Genomic DNA, 25,605 nt, shown 5'->3' on the forward strand with positions numbered 1-25,605 from the left:
CTCAAGTATCAAACACATGCTAAATCTACAATAAATAGATTAAAACTCTTAATGCCTTAAAAGATGAGAACAAAACCTCATTTTATTCTAGTACATTCTTGAACATTAATACAATTGTATAAACTGAAAAGTAGGAAATGTATGGTGAAAAACACAGTCTAAGTAACTGTGTGCTATACTTCACTTTTCCTTATGAGACCTAGGTGAAATCGAGATGTCTGCATAACATAATATACTAGGGAAAAAGCAGATAATTAAAGATGTAGTGTATATTCATGCAGACTCTCAAAACATTCCCAATTTTGACATTCTTGGTTTTCATTTGTGGGTGTTGCCAAGATTTAGTATCTCAAGATCTGCTTGCACAGCAACAAATTTCCACAGCAGAAAACGCTTAAACTTTCAATTACAGCCAAATGAATGTTTAGGTGAATATTAGTTCAAGCATTTTGTAAACTGTTCATCTATCTTTAAAGGCTATCCACCCCAAAACTATCTATTTACTTCAATTCACATATGTAGTCTTAAGTACATGCATTTAATAAGCAACTTTACTTACACAGTTCACATTCACAAACAGTTCTGATCTACACTGACAAGCAATGTAATGTCTCAGATTAGAAGAACAGATTTAAGTCATATTGTGGGCACAATGGTTTGTTGTTAACTGCACTTGCTGTGTTGTACAGCTAAATACATTTGAGTGGTAACGGATTTAGCACCAAGACATCACAACTGCCTCAGCTTTGTAATGCCAAAGAATATAAGAGGCACAAAACCTTGCGTAATTTAGACACCCCGACTCAGATATGAAACCTTAATACCATTATTTACAAGATGTATTAATACCTGCTTTTGAAAGAAAATAGGTACTTTTCACTTTTTGATCTGGAAGCTCTGGAAAGTGCTAAGTTCTTGCATTCAAATATTTGCCTGAGAAATTTAGTATATGGAATTGAGTTAACAATGAGTTCAACCACTGTCTAGCAGCAAATTCAGTACTCGCTTTCAAAAAGTTTGCCTTGACACCAATTATATCCAATCCTGTACTATTCATTAATCACAAACATGTCTGATCCTAGGGCAAGCTTTTTTCAACTTGTAGCACTCTCAGAAGTCAGCCGTTCCATCAGTTGCTCAGCCTGTTAAAATAAGAAAATGAAGGCAATGCATTACTATTTGCCGAAATTTTCTTACTGGGTCTTTTAAAAGCATGAGGCCTAAATCAAGTCTCGTGGCCCAAATCCAAATTTGTGAGTAGTGTGACTGTTCTTCCATTTGCATTCTAGATGCATTTATTGGACACAGTTCAGGCAGATCGATTTAGAAAGCAAGAGTTGGTTGTTGTAGTAATGTAACATCTCAATTCCCTCCTTCATTCACCAAGTGGCTCTGCAAGATCTGAAGCCATGCAATTCGTGGAAAAAAAATTATTTCAGTTTTGATCTGTTAAGTAGAGATATCAAGCAATGATTCTGAAACATGGATATATAGGTCTTCCACCTCTCTGGACCAAACTTAATGAGTTGGATTCAGCATTGGGAGATTGCTCTAAAGCAGTGGTTCTCAACCTGTGGGCCTTCAACTCCCAGAAATCCTAACAGTTGTTAAGCTGGCTGGGATTTCTGGGAGTTGTAGGCCAAACCACCTGGAGACCCAGAGGTCGAGCACCACTACTCTATAGGGAATCTCTCAGGATGCTCCGATCAATGGAAGGGGGTATGTTTTTCGCAGCATTATTTTCCATGCTATCGCCTATCATTCACAGCAGTTGGAGAGGCACAAGAGGGCTTGCAAGAACTGAATTCTGAAATACTTACTGTGATAAACCAGTAGGAATTGATTCTGTATATCATACGAGACAAGAATCCCAACTGACTAGCTGGAGCCAGCACATGAAGATGCAAGTGGGCTATTGAGCAGAATGGAGGCCAATGAAAACCCATCCTTGAAAAACAGAAAAAAAGAAATCAAGACCTGATACCCAGAAGCTGAAAACAACATTAAGCAGCAAGCATTAGGACAAAATCCAGTTGTTAATCCCAACTAAAGAAGATCCGTTTAATCAATGGGAACTTGATACATTTCATTAATTCACTGAGATCTACCCTAATGAAACCCTACCAGATTTATTTCCTATCATCAAACAATCTGATGTAAGTACTGGAAGCAGCATGCTAAATGATGCCGAATAATTTAATAAAACTGTCACCTTTGACGGATAGGGATGATAAATTCTAAAAATTATATTCATTTATGCTTTATTATTACTGTAAACCATTGATACATTGGATCATTTTTAATTGGAATTTTGAAGTATGACTGCAAGGAAACAGAGTAGTGATTCGGAACAAAAGCAGGGCAAGTACTTAAGATATTAACTTTAGATGCATCCCTATTTCCCAAAATATTTCATAAAGGTGATGTGTATAAAATACATATTCATTCACATCGAAACTGGTAAGCTCTTCAGCCCACTGAATGGTAAATACAGATCTAGATCAGAGTTTTCCAAACTCTGTGTCGCAACAGTTTAGCATATCAGTTGCAGTGCGGAGGTGTGTCACACAAACATAACAACAGGCCTCTGAGTCTATGGGGAAAAAGCAATATATCATGTTTTTAGAAATATAAATGAAAGGTTTTCATGAGATATGTTGTGTTCCCATACATTTCGTTATTACAATTTAAGAATGTCTCTATCTCTTATAAGGGGTTGGTCAAGAGATTTGTTAGTGTTACTGTGATGTGAAATGATGCATGTCTGAAAAGTGTGTCACTAACTCGAAATGTTTGGCAAGCTCTGCTCTAGATCAGGAGTTCTCAACCTGTGGGTCCCCAAGTGTTTTGGCCTACAACTCCCAAAATCCCTGCCAGTTTACCAGCTGTTAGGATTTCTGGGAGTTGAAGGCCAAAACATTTGGGGATGCACAGGTTGAGAACTTCTTTAGATGACTTCTAGTTAGCCCCATACAACATTTCTAATGGCAATGGGTTATGGAAAGTATATTTTTAAAAAACTGTAAAGATTCCTGATCTGTGCTCTACCAACTGAAAAAACTAAGCAGAAATTGCTTTTACTGCTATTGATGGAAATTTCCTCCAACCTGTATTAATACTGGGAAGTACTGGTAGTCTTTGTTTTTGGAGGCTTCGCGTGCTCTAGTGTAGTGGTTTCCAACCGTTGGTTCTTCAGATTTTTTGTTTGGACTTCAGCTCCCAGAATTCCTAACTATTGGCCAAGCTGGCTGGGGATTCTGGGAGTTGAAGTCCCAAAGGTGGACCACAGTTAGCAGGAGGACACCATAACAGTGGAGATGACGAGAAGTATTGTATTTTTCCAACAAAATGCTTTAAATGCTTTTTTGAGTGAGGCTGAAAATCTCCCCAGGATTTAAAATATTTGAAGCATTTTTGTGTGTGCAAGGATTTAATTTTAAATTTCAAGAGCTCCCACAAAACCACATTACATGCACTTCCTTACTGACTCTTTAGCACTGTTGCAAAATAGTTTATCAGACACTTTCCTTTCTGGGAATGTACCTTATATCATTCAAGTCAGTAAATTTGTTCCGTTGAAGGATAGCCTTTCCAGCTGCCATCATTCTTTCCACTGTCGAGTAAGGAGGCAGAGAAGCAAAAATAAAATCTGATTTAAAACTCAAGTAAGATTCCCAATGCATTATTAAAGTCCACCATATCGGCCCTAAAACAATTTAAATTGATCCAAATCCTATTGGTTTCAGTGGGATTCAGTCCAACATGACTTTGAAAGGAGTTCTTCTTAACAATAAGAATAATTAATACAATGATTACAGACCTTGGAAAAAAACTAGTTTTCAAATAACTAGTTAACTGTAATTAGTTCCTTATGATGGCATAGATATATCACGTAACAGTAATGAGGGAGAAAACCACTTCTTTTGAAGTGTAACAATAACTTTTTATTTACTTTAATACAGAAGTATTGCCTCACTGCACATTAAAAAGGAGTAGCAGGCACTGCTTTGTGATGTTCCCACTGCACAGTTGTTATACTGAAGAAACAAGAAAATGAATGGGAAGTGTCCAGCAGCTGGTAGCATTCACATTTTAGTGACTTTTGAAAAATGGCAAAGGCGATACGTAAAAATCACAACTATAGTGATATTGCATATTTTACAGAATCCATGTAAACAGTATTACTTTTAAAAAGTGACTTTCCCAACTTTGATTATTTCTGACTCACCCTTTATCAAAGTAATCCAGGGGAGGATAACATATCAAGAAAAGAAAAACACAATGTTAAGACAGGCAATCCGTTGGGGAAAGATCTTGGGGCCCAGAAGTTGAATAACATCTGGTGATTCCAAAATTTCCACCCCTGATTCAGGGGTGGAAAAATATACCCTTCTGATTCAGTTTGTGTTCTTTAACAAACCTTTTTTGAGGGGGGGGGGGCATCCAGAGTTTCCTTCACTTTTTATTTTTGTAAGAGGCAAAGAATGATAAAAGGAGGCCCGTTTTTCCTCTCATGGAAAGGGATTCATGCTGCTATTTCCAGGGTGGGGCAGAGCAAGAGGCATGAAACTGGTTTCCCATCCAAAGCAAATGTCAATCTATGGTTGACAGTTTGGATCAAGTTGAGCTCATGGCCTTTAACCTAGTTTCCACCAACCTAGTGGTTCCAAAGCAAAAAAAGTGAGTAGATAAATAGGTACTGCTTTAAAAAGCAAGGGAGGTATTTTAAGGCACCCCTAAAGGAAAAATGCTGGCAATCTGACCAAAAAAGGGGGAAGTTTACGAACAAAAAAGCACCACCACTCCCGTGGCCGAAACCGAGCACAAGCCTCTGAGATGCCGAGAATGGGAAAAGTCTATATATACCTTTTTCTATGTACAACTGACTTGTCTGTATAAAACGGCATTGAATGTTTGCTGTATATGTATGTTCTGTGATCCTCCTTGAGTCCCCTTCAGGGTGAGAAGGGCAGAATATAAATACTATAAATAAATAAATGGATGCAGAGTCTCTCACACTCTTTGATGTCATCCAGCCCAATGCTTTCCCACTCCTATTAGTAAAGCAAGAAAGAGCAATTTGAAAGCTGAAGTTGCCAGCCACAGATGCAGGTGAAACATCAGGAAAAAATGCTGCTAGAATGCGGCCATACAGCCCAGAAACCACACAATACCCCAGTGGTTTTAGCCCTGAAAGCCTTTGACAAAACAATTTGAAAGCGAGTGGTCAGTGCTCTTTCAGACTTCCCAAGCAATTAAAAGTTGTGGTGAAGTATGCCAGTTCGCTTACCTAATGGTATATGTTCACTCTTTAATGTTTTGCAATTTCCTATGTGGTTTTTTGGCACCACTAAATAATGGTGTGGAGCTCCAGGTCTGATGTCTCTAAAGCACACCAAGTCTTCATGCTAATGGAACAGATAGAAAAGAACATGTTATGGAAATGGCCTGATAAACAAAAACAGTTTTCCTGATGCCTATTAGAAATAATCCTACATAACACTGATGTAAAAAAAAAATCCAACCATTGAACAGTTCTCAGCTCTACTGGAAAGAAAAGATAATAGGGAATAAAAGTTTGGGATTATTGTCCCCGGGGTTTGTAGGTAGCATGAAAGAACGGCCCGTGGAGTTGGATGAGAAAGAATTGTATTCTAGTTTTTTTTCTACAGCTATTATGTATCGTTTTCAATGTAGTTTATATGTGATCTTGTAAATATCAGTATTTTTAACAAGGGCTGACCCGAATACACTTGTCACATTTAAAAGAGCACATGAAAATGAACACCCAGAAATTATAAATCAAAAGAGAAATTAAAAGCAGTGTTATTCTTGCAACAAAAGGCAAATCATATAATGAAAAAGCCAAAACCATTTCCATCCCTACAATCGTTCTATTCCATTAAATTCTGTTTATTTGTAGCTTCCATAAAGTTCAAGGGGGTCATGTGAGCAAAAATTCTCAGCTTCCATGATTTTCTATAGACTTCCAAACAGTTCCAGCTCATGGATCCAAACAGAATAGACCTTCAAGAGCAACAGGAATTTGGTAAAGTCAATGCTTATAAATGCTGTTGTTTCCACATGTTTACTATACTTGGAATTCACAATTTTATTTAGGTCACTGACCCTCTTGTCTTTGGCTTTAGTATATCCCAGCTGAATGAGAAGTTGCATGTTAAGGATAAATCCCCAAACAAATTTGGATTGAGACTGAAATTGAAGGCCAGAGTTGTAATCCCACTGCTTCTTACCTGGCCGACAGCAATTGAATTTACTTCTCCCTAAATAGCAATAGCAGGATTCAAAGTGTGGCCTTGGAGTAGGATGCAGCCCTGCATATGTTGTTTTTGCAGCCAACCAATCTTTTAGTTTTCCAATCTTCTCTTTTGTGGCAGGGAGAGCAAAGCTGCCTCTTTTTTTTTTAAAGAAGGCAAGAGGAACAGTGAAATACTTGTTAAATAGGTCACAGGACCATGCCGCACTGTTTACCATTTTGAAAAACCAGTTTTCAAAACAAGGAGCAGACTAGTTGCCACATCTGATTTGATTTTTCCTCTCTGCGTTTTTGGCAGTCCATATAGCCTCCAGAGGATAGAACACTGACCTCTGGACTGCCAAAAGCTTTTAAAGCTTCTCTGTCACCACGTTAATACTGTCAGGCATTTCTATTCCAGTGGTCTATCTCCACAAGTGCATCTCAGCTACAAAATTAAAAACTGTAACAGTTGACATTATAGTTTTGTAAGGTTTTTAATTTTCTTTGCAAACTAAAACTAAAACTCCCATGAGCAGTTAAAGTGGTGTCAAACTGCATTAATTCTGCAACTAAGGACTTCATCACACTAGAGTTTGGATCCACTTTAAATCCACTTTAGGGAAGGGGCTTTAAACAGCTCAGCCAGATAAGTCCTGTGCCTCACCAAACTACAAACCCCAAAATTCAGCAGGAGGCAGAAACCGGATTTAAAGTGGATCCATGCTCTGGTGTGAAGAGACAGATAGATGCACTCCACCTGAAAACACATTTTGGCCCCTTTGCTACCTCTTATCTTTAGAACTATATTTTTAAATACTCGGCCAATGGCTTTAAAAGGGGATCTCACAGATGTGTATACAAGATTGAGCTATGAATAACTATCGCTACAAAGATTCAATGCTATTTCTGGCTTCCGAGGCTGTTGCTGGGAAAGAAGAAAGAAAAAGGGGATTTACAGCGCTCAAAAGAGGCGGGGGGGGGGGGATTAGTGTACAGTTGGGCACAAATTGTGCAGTCGAGGAACCATTGTGCAGTTGCAGGGCTAACAGATGTGCATTTGGGAAAATGGGTCAAAATATGTTTTGCACTGGAGTGAAAATGCGTAACAGCCCCAACATGCTGTCATCTAAGCCTGAATACCTTTCAAACATGATGATGAGACTGATAAAATCACCTAGTGTTGATTATGTTTGTTTTGTTGTGTATGTATTTTATCTTGTTTTATTGTGGTTATTTGGGCTTGGCCCCATGTCAGCCGCCCCAAGTCTCTGCAGGGAGATGGAGTCGGGGTATAAAAATAAAGTTATTATACTAGTGTTCTGAGAAGCACACTTTAGTATCAAACAAATGGTGAAACAGATGACACGTTACTGAGCTAAGATTCATAGTAAGTACAGATTGGGTATCCTTTATTCAAAATGCTTGGAACCAGAAGTGTTCTGGTATTTCAGGAGTTTTGGGGACTTTAGAATACACCGCATATACATAATGAGATACCTTGAAGATGGGGACCATGTCAAAACACAAAAAACATTTACGTTTCATATAACCTTATAGACACAACTGGAAGGTAATTTTATACACAATATTTTAAATAGTTTGCGCATCAAACAAAGTTGGTATACACTGAGCCACCAGAAAGCACAGGTATCACTCTCAGCCACCCACTAATTTTGAGCATTTTGGATTTTGGAATTTAATCATAGAATCATAGAATAGTAGAGTTGGAAGAGACCTCAAGGGCCATCTAGTCCAACCCCCCGCTAAGAAGCAGGAAATCGCATTCAAAGCACCCCCGACAGATGGCCATCCAGCCTCTGCTTAAAAGCCTCCAAAGAAGGAGCCTCCACCACGGCCCGGGGGAGAGAGTTCCACTGCCGAACAGCCCTCACAGTGAGGAAGTTCTTCCTGATGTTCAGGTGGAATCTCCTTTCCTGTAGTTTGAAGCCATTGTTCCGTGTCCTAGTCTGCAGGGCAGCAGAAAATAAGCTTGCTCCCTCCTCCCTATGACTTCCCCTCACATATTTGTACATGGCTATCATGTCTCCTCTCAGCCTTCTCTTCTGCAGGCTAAACATGCCCAGCTCTTTAAGCCTCTCCTCATAGGGCTTGTTCTCCAGACCCTTAATCATTTTAGTTGCCCTCCTCTGGACGCTTTCCAGCTTGTCAGCATCTCCCTTCATCTGCGGTGCCCAAAACTGGACACAGTATTCCAGGTGTGGTCTGACCAAGGCAGAATAGAGGGGGAGCATGACTTCCCTGGATCTAGACGTTATTCCCCTATTGATGCAGGCCAAAATCCCATTGGCTTTTTTAGCTGCCGCATCACATTGTAGGCTCATGTTTAACTTGTTGTCCACGAGGACTCCAAGATCTTTTTCGCACACACTGCTGTCAAGCCAGGCGTCCCCCATTCTGTATCTTTGATTTCCATTTTTTCTGCCGAAGGGCTACTCAACCTGTAGTAGCTGTTCAGCGGACACTGGTTCTGAAACTGACAGAAAGGATAGACAAGGAGCAAAGCACGCTTTCTGTTCACTTCTTTTGTATGTGTGTGCAAGGAGAAGCTTTTTATACAAGGTTTTCCCAACATATATACACACACACACCCTTCAACAACTAATAGTAGCTACAATAATCAGTTGAAGGCTAAATACATTTATATTGAAGAAGGAATGCCATAATAAAGGTATAACCCAGTAGTTCTCAACCTGTGGGTCCCCAGATGTTTTGGCTTTCAACCCCCAGAAATCCCAACAACTGGTAAACTGGCTGGGATTTCTGGGAGTTGTAGGCCAAAACACCTGGGGACCCACAGGTTGAGAACCACTGATTTAAACGAGTTATAAATCCCATCATTTTATGCCAGGTGTTCAAATTGTCCGCCACGTGTTGTCAGGATTAAAACTTCATTTTCTCTTGCAAATTCTGCAACAGTTCTCCACTATTAAAATCTTTAACCCTGTTAAGAGTGCACAGGCTGTCCCAAACATCTGACTTACAAACATCTAACTCATAGTTAGGCACCGGGATGAGACAACAGGAAGTGAGAGAAATCTACCCCTTGAAAAGGGTTCAATTCTTACAGGGACAGAAAGTGAGGTGAGATCTTCCGAACAGGGGGCATAGACAGAAAAACAAACTCTAGAGGGGTGTTATAGCCCTCCCCCATGCTGTCCAAAGCTTAGCGAGAGAAAGAGGGAGGGAGGCTGGAGCTACACTTAAAAAACATACCTGTTCTGACTTACATGCAAATTCAACTTTCAAATAAACCTACAGAACCTATCTTCTTCGTAACTTAGGGACTGCCTGTATTTGTGTGTGTGTCATATATATATATATATATACACACACACACACAGTGTTCTCTCACTCATCATGGGGTTAGGTTCCAGGACCACCCGCAATAAGTGAAAATCCACGAAGTAGGGACACTATATTTATTTTAATATTTATATATTATTGTAGTAGTTATACACTATTTTAAGTCTTTATCAACCAATTGTGTGGTGATAAATCCCCTCCTTCTTCTCCCATTGCCACTTGGGCTCATTTTCTCTCCCTTCTCCTTCCTCAGGATGTAAATTGTAATTTTTTATGATTTATAATAGTCTTTTAGAGTTTATTGAAAAAAAACACGAAACAGTGAATCTGCAAAAAGTGAACCGCGAAGTAGTGAGGGAACACTGTGTATATACACACACACACACACACACACACACACACACACACACGGTTTCCTCGAAAATAACACATCCCCTGAAAATAAGACCTAGTAGAGGTTTTGCTGAATTGCTAAATATAAGGCCTCCCCCAAAAGTAAGAACTAGCAAAGTTTTTGTTTAAAAGCATACCTGCCAAATAGAACACCCATACATGCAGGATTGGTAAATGTACGTACCATAGATGTACATGGAATTAATGGAAGTAACCAGAAATTCTTGATAGGTTTCAAAGTTTGGTTATGCTGGCTTGTGATGACAACTATTGTACGGTATACAATAAATGTTCATTTTTTTTTGTTCAACAATAAATGTGAATTCTTCTTTGTGGAAAAGTTCCCTGAAGACATACATCCCTTGAAAATAAGAACTAGCGCATTTTTGGGAACAAAAATATAAGATGTTGTCTTATTTTCGGGGAAACACAGTATATATGCATACACATATATATGAAATATGTGTGTGTGTGTGTGTGTCTCTCTCTATATATAAAATTATAAAAAAGATGTATACATTTCTGAGGGGAGGGTTGCAATATACACACACACACACACACACACATACAGTAGAGTCTCACTTATCCAACATTCGCTTATCCAACGTTCTGGATTATCCAATGCATTTTTGTAGTCAATGTTTTCAATACATTGTGATATTTTGGTGCTAAATTTGTAAATACAGCAATTGCTACATAGCACTATTGTGTATTGAACTACCCTTTCTGTCAAATTTGTTGTATAACATGTTTGGATGCTTAATTTGTAAAATCATAACCTAATTTGATGTTTAATAGGCGTTTCTTTAATCCCTCCTTATTATCCAACATATTCGCTTATCCAACATTCTGCTGGCCTGTTTAATGTTGGATAAGTGAGACTCTACTGTATATATGCATACACATATATATGAAATATGTGTGTGTGTCTCTCTCTATATATAAAAAATTATAAAAAAGATGTATACATTTTGGAGGGGGAGGGTTGCTCCATATATATGTGTGTGTGTGTGTGTGTGTGTGTACACATACATGTGTACATGGCATATTCAGAATGCATATATTTTAGAGGGCTGATATATATATATATATATATATATATATATATATCACCAAGAAACTGATTTAGCCAACATGCTAGCTATCAATATTACAAGTTTATGTACATAAGCAATATTTACATCAAGATTTAAAAAGAGGGCACATAGGAATGTATGCATTTTGGAGGGAAGGGTTGCAAATACCTATCTATGCAACTAGCTAACTATATGTATATCTATGTTCAGCATTATATAAAGATATGGACATTTTTGGGAGGGAAGCCCTCCCCTCTGCTTTCTTCCAACCTGTTTCACACCAAGGAGTCTCTTGAGGCTGAAGGAGTAATGAAAGCGGCAAACCGAGACCAGAGGGACCTGGGGTTGCCTTCTCTGAGAGAGGTGACCTTTGGACATTAGGGAGGCACCGATCCGAACTGAAGAGTACGTCTATACCAGGCATGGGCAAAGTTGGACTCTACAGGGTTTTGGACTGCAACTCCCACCATTCCTCACAGCCTCAGGCCCCTTCCTTTCCCCCCTCAGCCGCTTAAGCGGCTGAGGGGGGAAAGGAAAGGGCCTGAGGCTGTGAGGAATGGTGGGAGTTGCAGTCCAAAACCCTGCAGAGCCCAACTTTGCCCATGCCTGGTCTACACTGTAAAATTAATCCAGTTTAGTGGCTGAGTGCAATGGGATCCTGGGATCAGAGAAGGTAAAACTCCACCTCCCAGGATCCCACAGCATGGCGCCACGGCAGTTAACCTGCATGAACTGAACAGTGTAGACGTATTGCAAGACCGTGGAGGAAATCAGCCTGGACTCTTCTGCCTCTCTCTCCTCTCCATCTCACCTCGCAGGGGAGCAGCTCGGTGCCGCCCTCCTCCCCGTGGCTGATCCGGCAGAAGACGCACTTGCCATCATAGCCGCTGCTGCCTCCGCCGCCGCCTTCTCCCCCCGCCGCGCCCCCCGCGGCTCCGGGACTGGGCTCGGCGGCGGGGGACGAGCCCGAGCTGCCTCCTTCTTCGCCGGCCATGGAGTGAGCTTGGAGGAAGGAAGCAAGGGAGGGAGGGAATGCAAAGCAGCACAGAGCCCGGCCGCCTAACGCCCAGCAGAGCGCGCCCCGCCCTTGCGGCCCTTTCCCGGCAGCGACACCCAGCGGCAGAAATAAGAAGGGCACCCGGGCAGCTTTCCCTTCCTGCTGATTCATCAGGTGCAGACAGAATGGAGGCAATGTGTTGTCGAAGGCTTTCATGGCCAGAATCACTGGGTTGGTGTGAATTTTCCGGGCTGTATGGCCATGTTCCAGAAGCATTCTCTCCTGACGTTTCGCCCACATCTATGGCAGGCATCCTCAGAGGTTATGAGGTCTGTTGGGAACTAGGCGAGTGATATTTATTTATTTACAGTAGAGTCTTACTTATCCAACATAAACGGGCCGGCAGAACGTTGGATAAGTGAATATGTTGGATAATAAGGAGAGATTAAGGAGAAGCCTATTAAATATCAAATTAGGTTATGATTTTACAAATTAAGCACCAAAACATCATGTTATACAACATTTTTTTTCAATAAGAAAGATCTTTTATTTTCATTTCTCACTGCCTTCTTGAATTCCTGCTGATAACATTAGGACCACTCTGTGGTAGTCCCTACCCACTCAGTTGCCTGAGCAGTGGGAGCAGCAGACCAGTCTTCAGTGGCAGGCTGTGCACTCCAGTCCTCTGCTGGGAATGGTTGTATGGGCACAGAGGGCACTTGCACCCCTTCAGACCAATCAGCCACCTCCGGTTGTGGTGGTGCTGTAAATTCAGGGGCAGGAGCAGTCCATTCGCCCTGGAACTCTTCCTTTGTAACCGCCTTCTCAGCTGCGGCCTGCTCTTCCTTCTAAATCTCTTCAGGATCCCGGTAGAAGTAGAGATCGGGCATCACCTCCCATGGATTGTTATACAACAAATTTGACAGAAAAAGTAGTTCAATATGCAGTAATGCTACGTAGTAATTACTGTATTTACGAATTTAGCACCAAAATATCACAATATATTGAAAACATTGACTACAAAATTGCGTTGGATAATCCAGAAAGTTGGATAAGCGAATGTTGGATAAGTGAGACTCTATCTGTAGAAGGTCCGGGGTGGGAGAAAGAACTCTTGTCTGTTTGAGGTAGGTGTGAATGTTTCAATTGGCCACCTTGATTAGTATTGAATAGCCCTTCAGCTTCAAGGTCTGGCTGCTTCCTGCCTGGGGGAGTCCTTTGTTGGGAGGCGTTAGCTGACCGTGATTTATTCATGCCTGGAATTCCTCTCTTTTCTGAGTGGTGTTCTTTATTTCCTTTATTTATATAGTCCTATAAAACTACAACTTCTGTGATTCCATAGCATGGCAGTGGAAGTGGTGTCAAGCTGTATTCATTCTAGGGTGGAGCGGCACCCTTTGCACTTCTTGAATTTAGTCAGCACAGGATTTGGTAAGTCACAGTGATTCTCAACCTGTGGGTCCCCAGATGTTTTAGCCTACAACTCCCAGAAATCTCAACCAGTTTACCAGCTCTTGGGATTTCTGGGAGTTGAAGGCCAAAAACATCTGGGGATGCCAGGTTGAGAACCACTGGGTTAAGAACTTGGATGAATCTACCTCAGGCATGGGCAAACTTTGACCCTCCAGGTGTTTGGGGAGTTGAATGAATGAAAATACATCCTGCATATCAGATATTTGCATTATGCTTCATAGTAGTAGCACAATGACAGTTATGAAGTAGCAGTGAAAATAATGTTATGGTTGGGGGTCACCACAACATGAGGAAATGTATTAAGAGGTCACTGCATTGCAAAGGTTGAGAACCACTGCTTTAGATGCTGTGGGTAGTAGAACTGGAGGCAGATTATCAGGATATAAGTAAAAAGACTAGATAAGCGAGATGGAGTTCTGGTCCAACTTACCTGTCCGAATGTATCTCCTCCTATGAACCATTATGAACGTTAAGATTGTCTGGGGAGGCCCTGCCCTCGGTCCCACCTGCCTCGCAAGCGCAGCTGGTGGGAACGAGGGACAGGCCTTCTCAAAGGTGGCTCCTCGGCTGTGGAGCGCCCTCCCCAGTAACATCCGGCAGGCCCCGACTCTCTTGGACTTTAGGAAGACCGTAAAGACATGGCTTTGTGCGCAAGCATTTAATGAGTAAACATTATATTTTACATGGTCTGAACTAAGGTCTACGTGCAAGGTTTTTGGAAGAATTGAATTAAGTAATTATATGCTTTTAAGCTTGTATAATGTGTTTTTATTAATTGTTGTTCATTGTTTAAATGTATTGTTGATTTTTATTGATTTTGTTGGGGCATTGAATTTTGCCAGTTGTTGTAAGCAGCCTTGAGTCCCCTCGGGTGAGAAAGGGGTAAAGGCAGGGTTTTTTTTTCTTTCCTTTCTTTTTTTTCTTTTCTTTTTTTGTTGGACTATATATGCCCTCTTTTAATTTTAATGTACTGCAATAATTACAAATAAAATGATTTAAAAAAGAGAAAGGCAGGGTAAAAATGTTGTAAATAAATAAATAAATAAATATAAAATTGAAGCATGAAAAAACGCATGTAAACATATGAATGCGTAAATTTGTTTATTGAAAATGTTGCAATAGCACTGCATTACATATATTAAATATCCATAGTTTTTGAAGGGTCACAGAAATTTGATAGGACAACACTGTTCTGGATACAGGACACAAATGTTTCAGATACGCGCTGACAAGTATAATAGGATGGAATTGTATGTCAAATATCAAAAACTTTCTGCTTGAAACTCGCATGTGCCCCCATCATTCATAAAACGATCTTTGAGAGATTCTTGGGAGTGTCTTCCAAATGGAATTATAATAGCAGAAAGTTTGTCATGAGTAGCACTGCTGGTCGGATTATATAGTGAAAAGCAGCGTGAAAAGCTCAGGTGTTGGGTCCTAGTTCTGTTTTACCCTTTAAACATTTGTTTGTAAGTCACATAGTCATAATTTGTCTTTATACCCTGGTATACACAAGCTCTTTATGACACCTAAATATCCTAAAGGCACCAGATCCAGTCTGATCTTAAAAACTAAGCACAGTCAGCCCTGGTTAGTACTTGGATAGGAGATCACCAACAAGTATCAGGTGCTGTGGGCTCTTATTTCAAAGGGAGGAACCAGAAAAACCACCTCTGAGCATTCCTTGCCTAAGAAAGTCCTATAAAATTCATGGGCTCACCATAAGTCAACAGGCGACTTGAAGGCACATGCATACATATAGTCTCTTACTCTAGAAAAATTATGTATGTTCCTTCTCTGTGTAACACTATGTGAGATTAATAGAAAACATTTCCTTGTTTTTGTTACATTCAAGCTTGCAGGAGATTCTAATTGCCAGCATGTCGCCAATAGGATTATTGGACTCCAAAATAAATGTATGTGTGTTTGCTCCATGTGGTCATACGCACCAAAGTTTGTCAACAACTCTAGTATCACCATATCCCCACTGAACAGGATACATAACTTAGAACTGAAATGGGTAGGTAGCCAAATAGGATGCATATTTGTCACACGCATGTACACACTCACACCCCATTATCCATGCGTATGGCACAAAAGTATAAAGAGGAGGCCTGTGCAACTATGTACATAGACCTCTCCTATAGATATACAAATGGCCTCTATAGGGGCTAGGTAGATTATGCCACATATCATGTATTCAAGGATGGGTAATAGGAACACATGTATTGCTAACTTATTATCAAAGAGGGGCTGCTAAACCTCCTTTTGTTTCTATATATAAATATAAATAAAGATTTTCACAAATTGGGTGCAGCTGATAAAGCAGCATGACACAGAGAAGGAAAGAGCTGAAACATGATGTGCTAGTAAGTCAAATCATTCTTCTGGTTTGAGTCAAGCTGGTTCTGGGTATTTCCATGTCAACTGTAAAAAAACTCATCATGAATGGGACACACAGCTGGAAAGAACCATGTTATTATGTCATATTGTAGTCTAGATTAGGATAAATGCCTGGTAGAAGTACCTGATAAATGCAGGGTTGTTGTTTTTGTACTATCACTCTCACACTATCTCATATAATTGTAAACTGGCTACAAAATCATAAGACATCTGGCAGGTCATCCCTTGTACTAAAGAGTGACATATACAGATTAACTGATACTTTTAAAGAAATATAGACACATATTTTTTTTAAAAATCAATTCGCTCTCTCAATTTGTTTTGTTTAAACAATTGTCAAGGATCAAAATGTTATGACAGTATTATAAAGTGTTTGAAAACAGATATTATCTTTACCACTCTTTTCTAACCAATGTATTTTTATGAGAGGAAAATACTCTAAAACCATTTTTCCCAATTCATATACAACACTTAACATTTTTAATGTATCAAATTGAAGTTAAACCCTGGATTCTCATGTACTGCATCTTCAAATGAAATAAATGCTTGGCTACATGAACATATCCTTTAAAATGTTTTTTTCTTATCGGAAATAAAAGTAATCTATTTTACTAAATAAGCAGAAATCAGGCAATAGTTTAAAATCATATTCAAGAATAAGACTATTCCCTCCTCTTTGAAAGGGATGAATCTAATCGGCACAACAAGGAGTTTCAAGTAATTTGTAGAGAGCAATTAAAATTCGGTTTTCTGCCCTACAAGGGTATGGCCTTTTCTGAAATTCTTTCTTATTTTGTTCAAGAGTTAAAAACTAGATCTCTCTTCTAACATTTCCACTCAACCAACAAGATGAAGATATGTTTGATAATGGGAGCTGTCAATGCGCCTATCTCAAACAATCCAAAAGAATGTGTTCAGTCAAAACCTAAGATCCCAAAAATAATTACAAATAGCAACAAAGACATCTCTTTTACAAAATTAAAAAAACAGCAAAATATTTTTAAAAACCGGAAAAATGAAAATAATTTGCCACTGTGTTGACATCTGCTTCAATCAATATAGCTTCCTTGCAAATTCTGGCATTTGAAATATTGAAAGGAAAAACATGCCTAATACATTTCAGAAAAAAGTACTATACAAGCAATAAATATATTCCTTTAAAAATGCTCCCTTTAAGTGCTATATACCTAATGATCATTGCTTTGTGCTGCAGAATTTGGTAACACAATCTTTCCCTCTTTTTGGTTTCCACTCTCACTGAATAAAAATACACATGGAATGTACTATACGCCTCTATGATTTTTCCACAGACTTCTTTCACAGTTACAGAAAGTAATAAGACAGCTTTTAACAAACCTGTATGTTACAAATGCCTTCCACAAACACCTTCCTACCATGATGTAGGAACACTAGCCGAGCAGGAAAAAGACATGAGTTATGTCCAATTTTTGCCTTAATCTTCTTGGATTATTAGTCTGCCTGATTTCTGGGGTCAAAAAGCTTGTTCTGTCATGAGGCAGCCTACATTCCAATTTTCAGCATCCACTGAGTGTTCAGTAAATTCAAGTTCGGCTTTTTAAGGCAGGAACTTCATCACTCAAATGTCCATACTTCCACATCCTGGATGACAAAGTCTTCTTTTTTGGATAAAATGTCATTATTGAATGTGCTGCAACAGTTGCTCCGACCATGGTATAAATCAGCATCTAACCATAAGCCAAACCTACCACTGAAAAGAGAAGAAAATGGTTTGAAGTATTTTTTAATTTTAAAAAATGCAGTCTAGTAAGAATGATGCATTTTTATACTTGATTTTCAGCTAGAAATATAATTTTCCTCCAATGAGAACTTTTGCTGGATTGTGAAGTTTGTTTCTAAAAGGTAGCAATTTTTTTAATGAATTATATTTGACAGTACATTGTTGGCTAGGAGTAGAATATCATGTACAGATTAAAACTATCAAAATGTATCAAATGACTTTGATAGAGGACTTGAAAATTGCATTTTATAGCAAAAGAATGCATATCCTCAGCATACATTTTTTGATACCTGTGAACATTTGTTCAGATTAATTTGGTACCTTTTGGTAACAAGCTCCAAGATTGTGCCTGCTAATTATTAACCATAAACAGATGTTCACTGAAATGAGTTTTAACTGGGATGTGTAAATGTTCAAACAATGACCTTTATATTCAGATATGCAGAAGCACAACAGTAGGCTGCACAGATGGTTTTGATCTCCATTTAGCTAGGCAAACGCATTTCACTTTTTAAAAAAGGTTTATTGACTTGCATTCTCTAACTGATAGAGCTGTTTCTTTGTCCACTATCCAATGAAAGTACACGCACATGCAAAAACTACCACATAAGCAGACAATACTGTTTGTCACTGCAGCAGTTCTAACAAATTGAAGAGACAAAGATACTTTAATAATGAATTGTAGTTTGCTTTGTCGATAATGGAAGATGCTGTACACATTGTCTACAATATCATAAATAGGTCAAGAGAAATACATATGACTTACTCTCCACCTCCAAGTTCTAATGATGTTACATCTCCATTGATGAAGTAAGTGTTTTCTCCACTCCACTTAAAAACCTAAGGGAACAGAACATAAAACCTAAGTGAGCACAAGCACACTAAAATATGTTTGCAAATGTGTTGTGAGAGGTATTATTAACTGGTTAGGGAGAGATGGAGAAGGATGTGGGTCATTTATCCTCTACTATTTATCTTCCCAAGTTACAGTGGCAGTAGACAAGTACAAAATTGCACTGCATTACATCATTATGACTGTGTTCAGAGAACAAAAAAGAAAAATTCAGAACAATAGGGAAGAATGTCTAATGTGATTTTAGGGGAAACCATCATCAAGGAAATGTTTAATGTGAATGCTTCTTGCTAAAAACTGCTTGGGACAATTTTAACTTCAGTTCACCAAAGCAGTGTGAAATAGAGACATTGTCCCAAGTGTTTTTTGAAACAAAAATTATTAAACATTTCATATAATAGAGATGTCATGTTTTATTATTGCATTGTCTACAGTTGCTGTCAGTCCTCTCTGTATATTGAGCTTATTTATACTTTTTCAATGGTAGAAAGGTAAGTAATGCCTGTTGATTTGGATTTTGTGAAAAGAAGGAAGGAAACAATAGGGCTCAGCAAGCAGCTATTTCAGTGGTACATGGCAGAAGATACATCAAGAAAGGACAGGCATGTGATAGTGGCCAAAAATCCCATATGCAGTACTGGTTGTTCCTAAACTGGAACAGAGGATAGTTTGGGAACAACCAGTACAGAAGACAGATTACGAATGGATGCTGGATGTCTTCTATTCCAAATAGCCCAGGTAGACATGGTAACCGTTCGCCTGTAAAAAGTGTTTCTGCTTAACAGCAGGTCAGTAAAAAGAAAAACAATCTCCTTCCAGGCCTGGATCCTGATTGGTGTGTATAACAGGATCTTTGAAGATGCTGAGGAAAAAGATAGGTTCTCTGGAGAAATTATAGCTATCAAGTGTATGTAAATCCTTGCCTTTCCTATCTTGTCAAATTTATCTGTTTATTTACTTGCTTTATTTATACTCCGCCTTTCTTCTCAAAGGGACTCAAGGCAGCTAATCAAAGATGCCAGTGGAGAACTAGAAGAAAGGATACTAGGATTATGCAATGCCTCTCTCCTGCAAAGCATAACCCAACTTGTTAAAGGAGGAACCAGTAGTTGTAAGGTCCTTGTTAAGATAGGCCTTCAGACTTGTAAACCTCAATGAAAGAGATTGGAGGTCAACAAACTCCCCTTTTAACCATCCCCCATTTATCCAACTGGAAGAACTTCCTAACTGTGAGAGCAGTTTGGCGGTGGAACTCTCTGCCCCAGAGTGTGGTGGAGGCTCCTTCTTTGGAGGCAGAAGCTGGATGGCCATCTGTCAGGGGTGCTTTGAATGCGATTTCCTGCTTCTTAGCAGGGGGTGGACTGGATGGCCCAAGAGGTCTCTTCCAATTCTATTATTCTATGATTCTATCCCTCTTCTTTCCCTTCAATTCTTATCTCTCCTCCCTTTCCTTTGAATCCCCGTTACTCGAGTCTCGTCCATTCCCCTTACCCATTTTCTTTTATCCTACTGAAAAAGTTTCAATAAAATTATTATTTAAAAAGGTAGGCCTTCCTAGTTACTACTCTATGGGATAACTGCCTGCCTGGACTTTGGGGTGTCCTCCCAACTGCAGGCGTTTCTGAATGAGAATGATCATTTCAATCAATTTCAATCTGACTTCAGGTTAGGTTATGGGGATAAATACAGCCTTGGTGGAAACTAAACAGGGGTGTCCTCTTGGTACTGCTGGATCACTTAGTGGCATTTGATATCATCGGCCATGGTATCCTTCTGGGCATGTCTCTGGGATGGGAATCTGACGCACTATTCTACCTTTCCTTTCTGGAGCAGTGAAGGTGGTGCTGGGAGATTCCTATTCAACTCTTTGGCCATTCACCTGTGGAGTCCCATGAGGCTTGGTTTATATCTCTCATGCTATTTAACATATAAATGAAGCCCCCATGAGAGGCTTTCCAGGGTTTTGGACACCAATCTGCTAATGACACCTAGCTCACTCTCTCCTGTCAATCTCAACCCAAGGAAACTATTTCAGTTTTAAACTAATGCTTGTCAGCAGTGATGGGCTGGATGAGGCTGAACAACTGGAAGCTTAATCCAGGCAAGAAGGAGGTTCTTCTCATCAATTGAAAGGCAGGTCAGGGAGTAGAGGTTCAGTCTATGCTGGATGGCATTACATTGTCCCCAAATGCCCAGCTTGGGTACACTCCTGGATTCAGTCCTGACTCTGGATGCTCAGGTTTCTGGAGTGACCAAGAATGCATTTGCACAGTTAAAAGCTTGTGCACCCACTCCTTAGGATGACTCGCTTGGCCACAGTGAAATATAACTTGCTTAGATCCTGACTGAGTTACTATAAAGCACTCTATGTGGGACTGCCTTTGCAGTCAATGGAGCCTGAAGACAGATAACTAATAGGTGCTAGTTGCAGGGAGCACACAACTCCCTTATTGCAAGAACTCCACTTGTCAGTCTTCAAAGAGCCGGTTTTGACCTATAAATCCCTGTTTGATAGGCTATATCTTCCACTATGAGCCTGAACTTTAAGATCTGCTGGGGAAGCTTTCTATTGTCCCACCACCTTTATAGAAATGTTGGTGGGAAGAAAGGAGAAAGCTTTATCTGAAGCTGGTTCCATGCATTGCAGCTCCCTCCCTGGAGGTAAGGTGGCTCTTTCTTTGTTCTGGTCCTTCTGGTGCCTGAAAACTGATTTTTTTTTAAAGAATCTTTATGGTGTTGAATTGTTTTTAAGCTTTGTTTTAAAGTAAGATTTTAAATGGTTTTAATTATGTTGTAATTATGTCCTGTTTAATCTCAATTTTGTATGTTTTTAACTATATTTGTTTATTGGGGAGGGGCTGTAAACTGCTTTGAGTCCCAGTATGGGAGAAAGCCAGAATATAAATAAAGGATGGATGGATCAGATCATATACAAATTGTTGTTTTAAATGCGAGGCCTAAATTAAATGTTTAACCTCAACTAAAGTAGACCCATAAAATAAATGGGAACTTACGTTTAGCTAATAGGTATCCTTTATTGAGGCTGATAAATAGTTTTAAACCACAGGTGCAACCACAATTGTGGATTGTATTTAAACAAATATATTGTTTAAGTAAGAGTTCCCAGAGCAACATACCTTGAAAAGAGGATTAAATGTAAACAGGAGAGTTTCTCCGGTGCCATAATAGTGATCACTCAATCTGAAAGGATGTGTCGCATAAGCCCCAAATATCTGTCATAAAAGAAAATAGCTGTTAACAATATTTCCACATTTAAAGTTAGATTATCCTAACATGGAACACATAGGAATTATCACAGTCAGTGAACTAAACAGGCACAGCTTAAAACTACTGGTATGCCACCCATTATTCATTATTTATTTTGCCCATCTAAATGTAACTTCCAGTCATAATGTCATTTAATTCTTCCAATCCTTAAAGTAATTTCCAGTCAATATTAAGACTGTCTTTGGAACTCACTGGTTTTGGGTTTTTTTTTAATAAAGAGGCTGGTGAGCTACGCGTCAGATAAAGAGAGATCTGAAAGTTCAAAGAGCCCCAAAGGGGGGCTGTTTGTTGTTTATTTGTTCAGTCGCTTCCAACTCTTCATGACCTCATGGACCAGCCCATGCCAGAGCTCCCTGTCGGCAGTGGCCACCCCCAGCTCCTTCAAGGTCAAGCCAGTCACTTCAAGGATAACATCCATCTATCTTGCCCTTAGTCGGCCCCTCTTCCTATTTCCTTCCATTTTCCCCAGCATCATTCTCTTCTCTAAGCTTTCCTGTCTGCTCATGACGTGGCCAAAGTACTTCATCTTTACCTCTGATAATCTTCCCTCCAGTGAGCAGCCGGGCATTATTTCCTGGAGTATGGACTGGTTGGACTAGGGGGCTATTATCAACAAAGAAAATCACATTATACAATATTTGTTTTGTTTTTCCTGAACCTATTCCCAGAAAGCTCAGGAACTATAAGGAAATAATTGTAAGGATCTTAACATGATAATCTGCCAATCTTTTTCATACAATCTGTAGGTGACATGCAGACCATATGACTCTTACGATGGTGATACCCACACTCCTGTGTCTCTGCTTTCTTTGACCGATGAAATAACCTGTTGTTTTCAAAGGCCCTGTAAAGGGGAGACAGTAGAAGGTCCCGCCCTGGAGTTGGAAAGCAGCTGTTCCTTTGAAACACCAGCAAGTCTCAAGGACACTGAATCAAAGCAAGCACCAAGTCAGATGCGGAGTAATTGGAAGGAGGGAGAAGGGAGTGAAGGAAGGGAGATAAGAGAGGGAGTGGGGGAAGAATAGGGAGCTCCCGTTAGATTTGAGTTGTCAGTGTGTCTGAAATGAAGAAGTTACTGGGAGTATTCCAACTGGAATGGATAATGCTGGACCCTCTCACAGGCTTGCACATAGATTTTTGTGCTTTTCTGACCGACGTAGCAATTGCTATTACAGCTTGAGTATCCCTTATGTGAAGTATTTTTAGGAGAGGGATTTTTTTTTTTTTGGAATGCCTGCATTTGAATGCTGTAAATGTATGCAATGAACTAACCTGGAGATGGGAGCTAAATCTAAACACAGAATTCATTTATGTTTCATATACACTTTAAACACATAGCCCTAAAGTAGTATTATATACAATATTGGTAATAATCTGGGGAGAGGAAACAAAGTTGGTGTACTGTATACATAACCTTTAGAAAGCAAATGTGCTACTATCTCAGCCACTCATGTGGACAATTTAAAATTCTGGGGTATTTCAGATTTTGGAAATCTTGAAAGGCATACTTAATCTGCACTCCAATGTTGATTTTGTTTTAGAGAACATAGCTAACACATGCTAGTATTCTTACTTTTTCTTACATTTGTATAGACAAGATGGAACATCAGAGTCATCAATAAAGTCCCTCTTGTGCTACGAGAACATAAAAGGGAGACTAAAGCATAACATGGACTTCTTTCACTGCAATATGTTATTTTTTTGACTGGAAAGAGCCTAATCTGGCTGTCTTCTGAAAACAGGAAAGCATTATCATCTCATTGTTTATAAGCCTCACCCACACACACAACCACATCTTGTGGCTGACCTGATTATCCATGTCCTTGACAACAAGAAGCACTGGACTATCAAGAGATGCTGACTTTCGATACAGAGTTTTCAAGCTAGTTCCATGTTCTTGTGTGCTGTAGATAAGTCTCCAGGGATATCCTTGAACCCTTGCTGGCAGGCACCGGGCAAGCTAGTAAGTAAATGAAATCAGTGAAGTTTAAATTATTATACTGGTATCAAATGTGTCCCTAGAAATCCTTCTGTCCAGTATAAATCTAAACAGTTCTACCCATAATCAATATTATAGTCTCGTACAATAAAGTATGTTCCGAATATGTACCATCTGGTTTACTTAAGTGTGTGATCCTGTGAAAGCAAACGTAAAAATGGTGTGCACTAGTTCCTCCTTACCTTTAAATTCCATCGATTCCATCTGGGTTAGCTGAGAGACTCTCCTGCCATTTCTTAAACTACTTCCACTAAAGTTGAAAGAGTGAAGCCAAGGCAGTCCTGGTCACAGCAGAAAACTGGCTTTCGAGGAGCAACATTGGGTCCAAGAGCACCCCCAAGCTACAGACCTGGTATTTCAGAGGGAGAGCAACACCTTCCAAAACAGGCTGCAATCCCAAACATTGGTTTAAGTATGTTGTCGAAGGCTTTCATGGCCGGAATCACAGGGTTGTTGTGTGTTTTCTGAGCTGTTTGGCTATGTTCCAGAAGTATTCTCTCCTGTCATTTCGCCCACATCTGTGGCAGGCATACAGCCCAGAAAACACACAACAACCATTGGTTTAAGTAGCTGCTTTTCTTCTCTTCACAACATTGCCATCTGCTTGCATTTTTAGAAAGACTGCTTTCGAACGCTTCATGGTGTGAATCATGAAGCCTGTGTCGTATAAGATATGGCAAATGATGGTGTGGTTGTGACTTTCATGTGAAGGTATCTCAATTTCCCATCTACTTTGACTTTGGTAGATAGGAGGGTGCATAGCAAAGCTGAGTTCACCTCCTGGAAACCCTCTCTCTGCTTTATCAGTCCCACTGATGGTAAATTGTCAAAACATAATTATGTAGTTACACATTTAGATGAAATGTGAAAAGCTGTTCCTGAGCATCAAGATGTCTCAAGTTCATATGCTATGCTGCTGAGGGGGTATGGAGGAGGAGACATGAGCAACATTGGCAAATACTGTAGTGGTGCATCCCTTTGGAAACACAGGTGGCATGAACCTCTTCTATGACTTTTAACAAAAAATATATGGATAATACAAAACCTGAAGCCTCCGACAACACCCTGACTGTTCTGTTATATTGGGAGATGGATTAAAAAACACTACTGACGAGATCACCTTTTAAACCAACCTACAGTGCTACAATGTTTGTGACCAGAGCACTGAAATGAGAAAAAATTGATACAGACAGGTTGCCAACCATACCTGCTCTACATGCATGTTTTCTAAGAGTGCACTCTGGTTTTTTAAAACAGGCAGTGCATCATCATCTTCGTCAACATCAGCATCATCTTCTTCACAATAGCTGCAAACACTCTTTCGGCGCTTAGCCTCTTCCACAGTAATAATCTGCAAAGAAAAGGAATACACTAAGAGGAGGGGGGAAATAAAACATCTTCTGCTAACATGGCATAAACCTCAGCATAATACTCCGTGGTCATTTTTACACTGGTGGGTGTATTTTGAATTTTGGTGTGTATCAGAGATGCCAGTGGCTGCCATAAAGGAAGTGTCATACACAAAGGCTTCATAAAATCAGGAATCCTTACTTGAGTAACTGATCTTGTGGAGCAATAGAAGCTAGGCTATGAATTGCCTCTCTGTTATAAATATTGCCACAAAAATACAATAATCAGAGGAAACAAGGCAAATAGAATTTACAACTGAAGCATATAGCAAAGCTAGAAATAATCAGAAAATTAGTTTTGAAACCTTCCAGACAAGATTAATGTTTAATACCCACAGATCACTTTAATGTCTCTATTAAATATTAATTTTG

General features: G+C 39.6%; 2 protein-coding genes across 6 annotated transcripts in view; both read right to left on the reverse strand.

Moving 5' to 3' along the window:
• Positions 1-444: 444 nt before the first annotated feature.
• On the reverse strand, positions 445-12,280 carry hint3 (histidine triad nucleotide binding protein 3). Its single transcript, XM_003215582.4, has 5 exons — positions 11,864-12,280; positions 5,291-5,408; positions 3,544-3,613; positions 1,821-1,947; positions 445-1,142 (listed from the first exon to the last, which is right to left on the reverse strand). Exons 1-5 carry the CDS (start codon positions 12,263-12,265, stop codon positions 1,095-1,097), a joined length of 765 nt encoding a protein of 254 aa, XP_003215630.2. The 5' UTR covers positions 12,266-12,280; the 3' UTR covers positions 445-1,094.
• Positions 12,281-12,571: 291 nt separating this feature from the next.
• Positions 12,572-25,605, reverse strand: part of ncoa7 (nuclear receptor coactivator 7) — a 128,704-nt gene continuing 115,670 nt past the window's right edge. For all 5 annotated transcript variants that reach the window (XM_062978989.1, XM_062978985.1, XM_062978996.1 and 2 more), the window contains 5 exons: positions 25,032-25,175; positions 23,633-23,785; positions 21,675-21,770; positions 18,451-18,524; positions 12,572-17,654 (listed from right to left, as the gene is read on the reverse strand). In XM_062978989.1, coding sequence (XP_062835059.1) covers positions 17,519-17,654; positions 18,451-18,524; positions 21,675-21,770; positions 23,633-23,785; positions 25,032-25,175 — 603 coding nt within the window. In that variant the 3' untranslated portion in view covers positions 12,572-17,518. The remainder of the gene's footprint in view (positions 17,655-18,450; positions 18,525-21,674; positions 21,771-23,632; positions 23,786-25,031; positions 25,176-25,605) is intronic.

This window comes from Anolis carolinensis, chromosome 1 (assembly GCF_035594765.1).
Source record: "Anolis carolinensis isolate JA03-04 chromosome 1, rAnoCar3.1.pri, whole genome shotgun sequence".
NCBI classification, from domain to species: Eukaryota; Metazoa; Chordata; class Lepidosauria; order Squamata; family Dactyloidae; genus Anolis; species Anolis carolinensis.

What these genes read in the sequence shown, in the direction of transcription:
- hint3 (XM_003215582.4), bottom strand. Translation starts at nt 12,265, where the DNA reads ATGAAAGCCTTCGACAACACATTGCCTCCATTCTGTCTGCACCTGATG. An exon ending in CCGAGCTGCTCCCCTGCGAG is followed by an intron (nt 5,409 to 11,863) that starts GTGAGATGGAGA and finishes CTGTTCCATTAG; the next exon opens with CATGAAGACTTGGTGTGCTT. An exon ending in GAGTGAACATATACCATTAG is followed by an intron (nt 3,614 to 5,290) that starts GTAAGCGAACTG and finishes CTTACTCGACAG; the next exon opens with TGGAAAGAATGATGGCAGCT.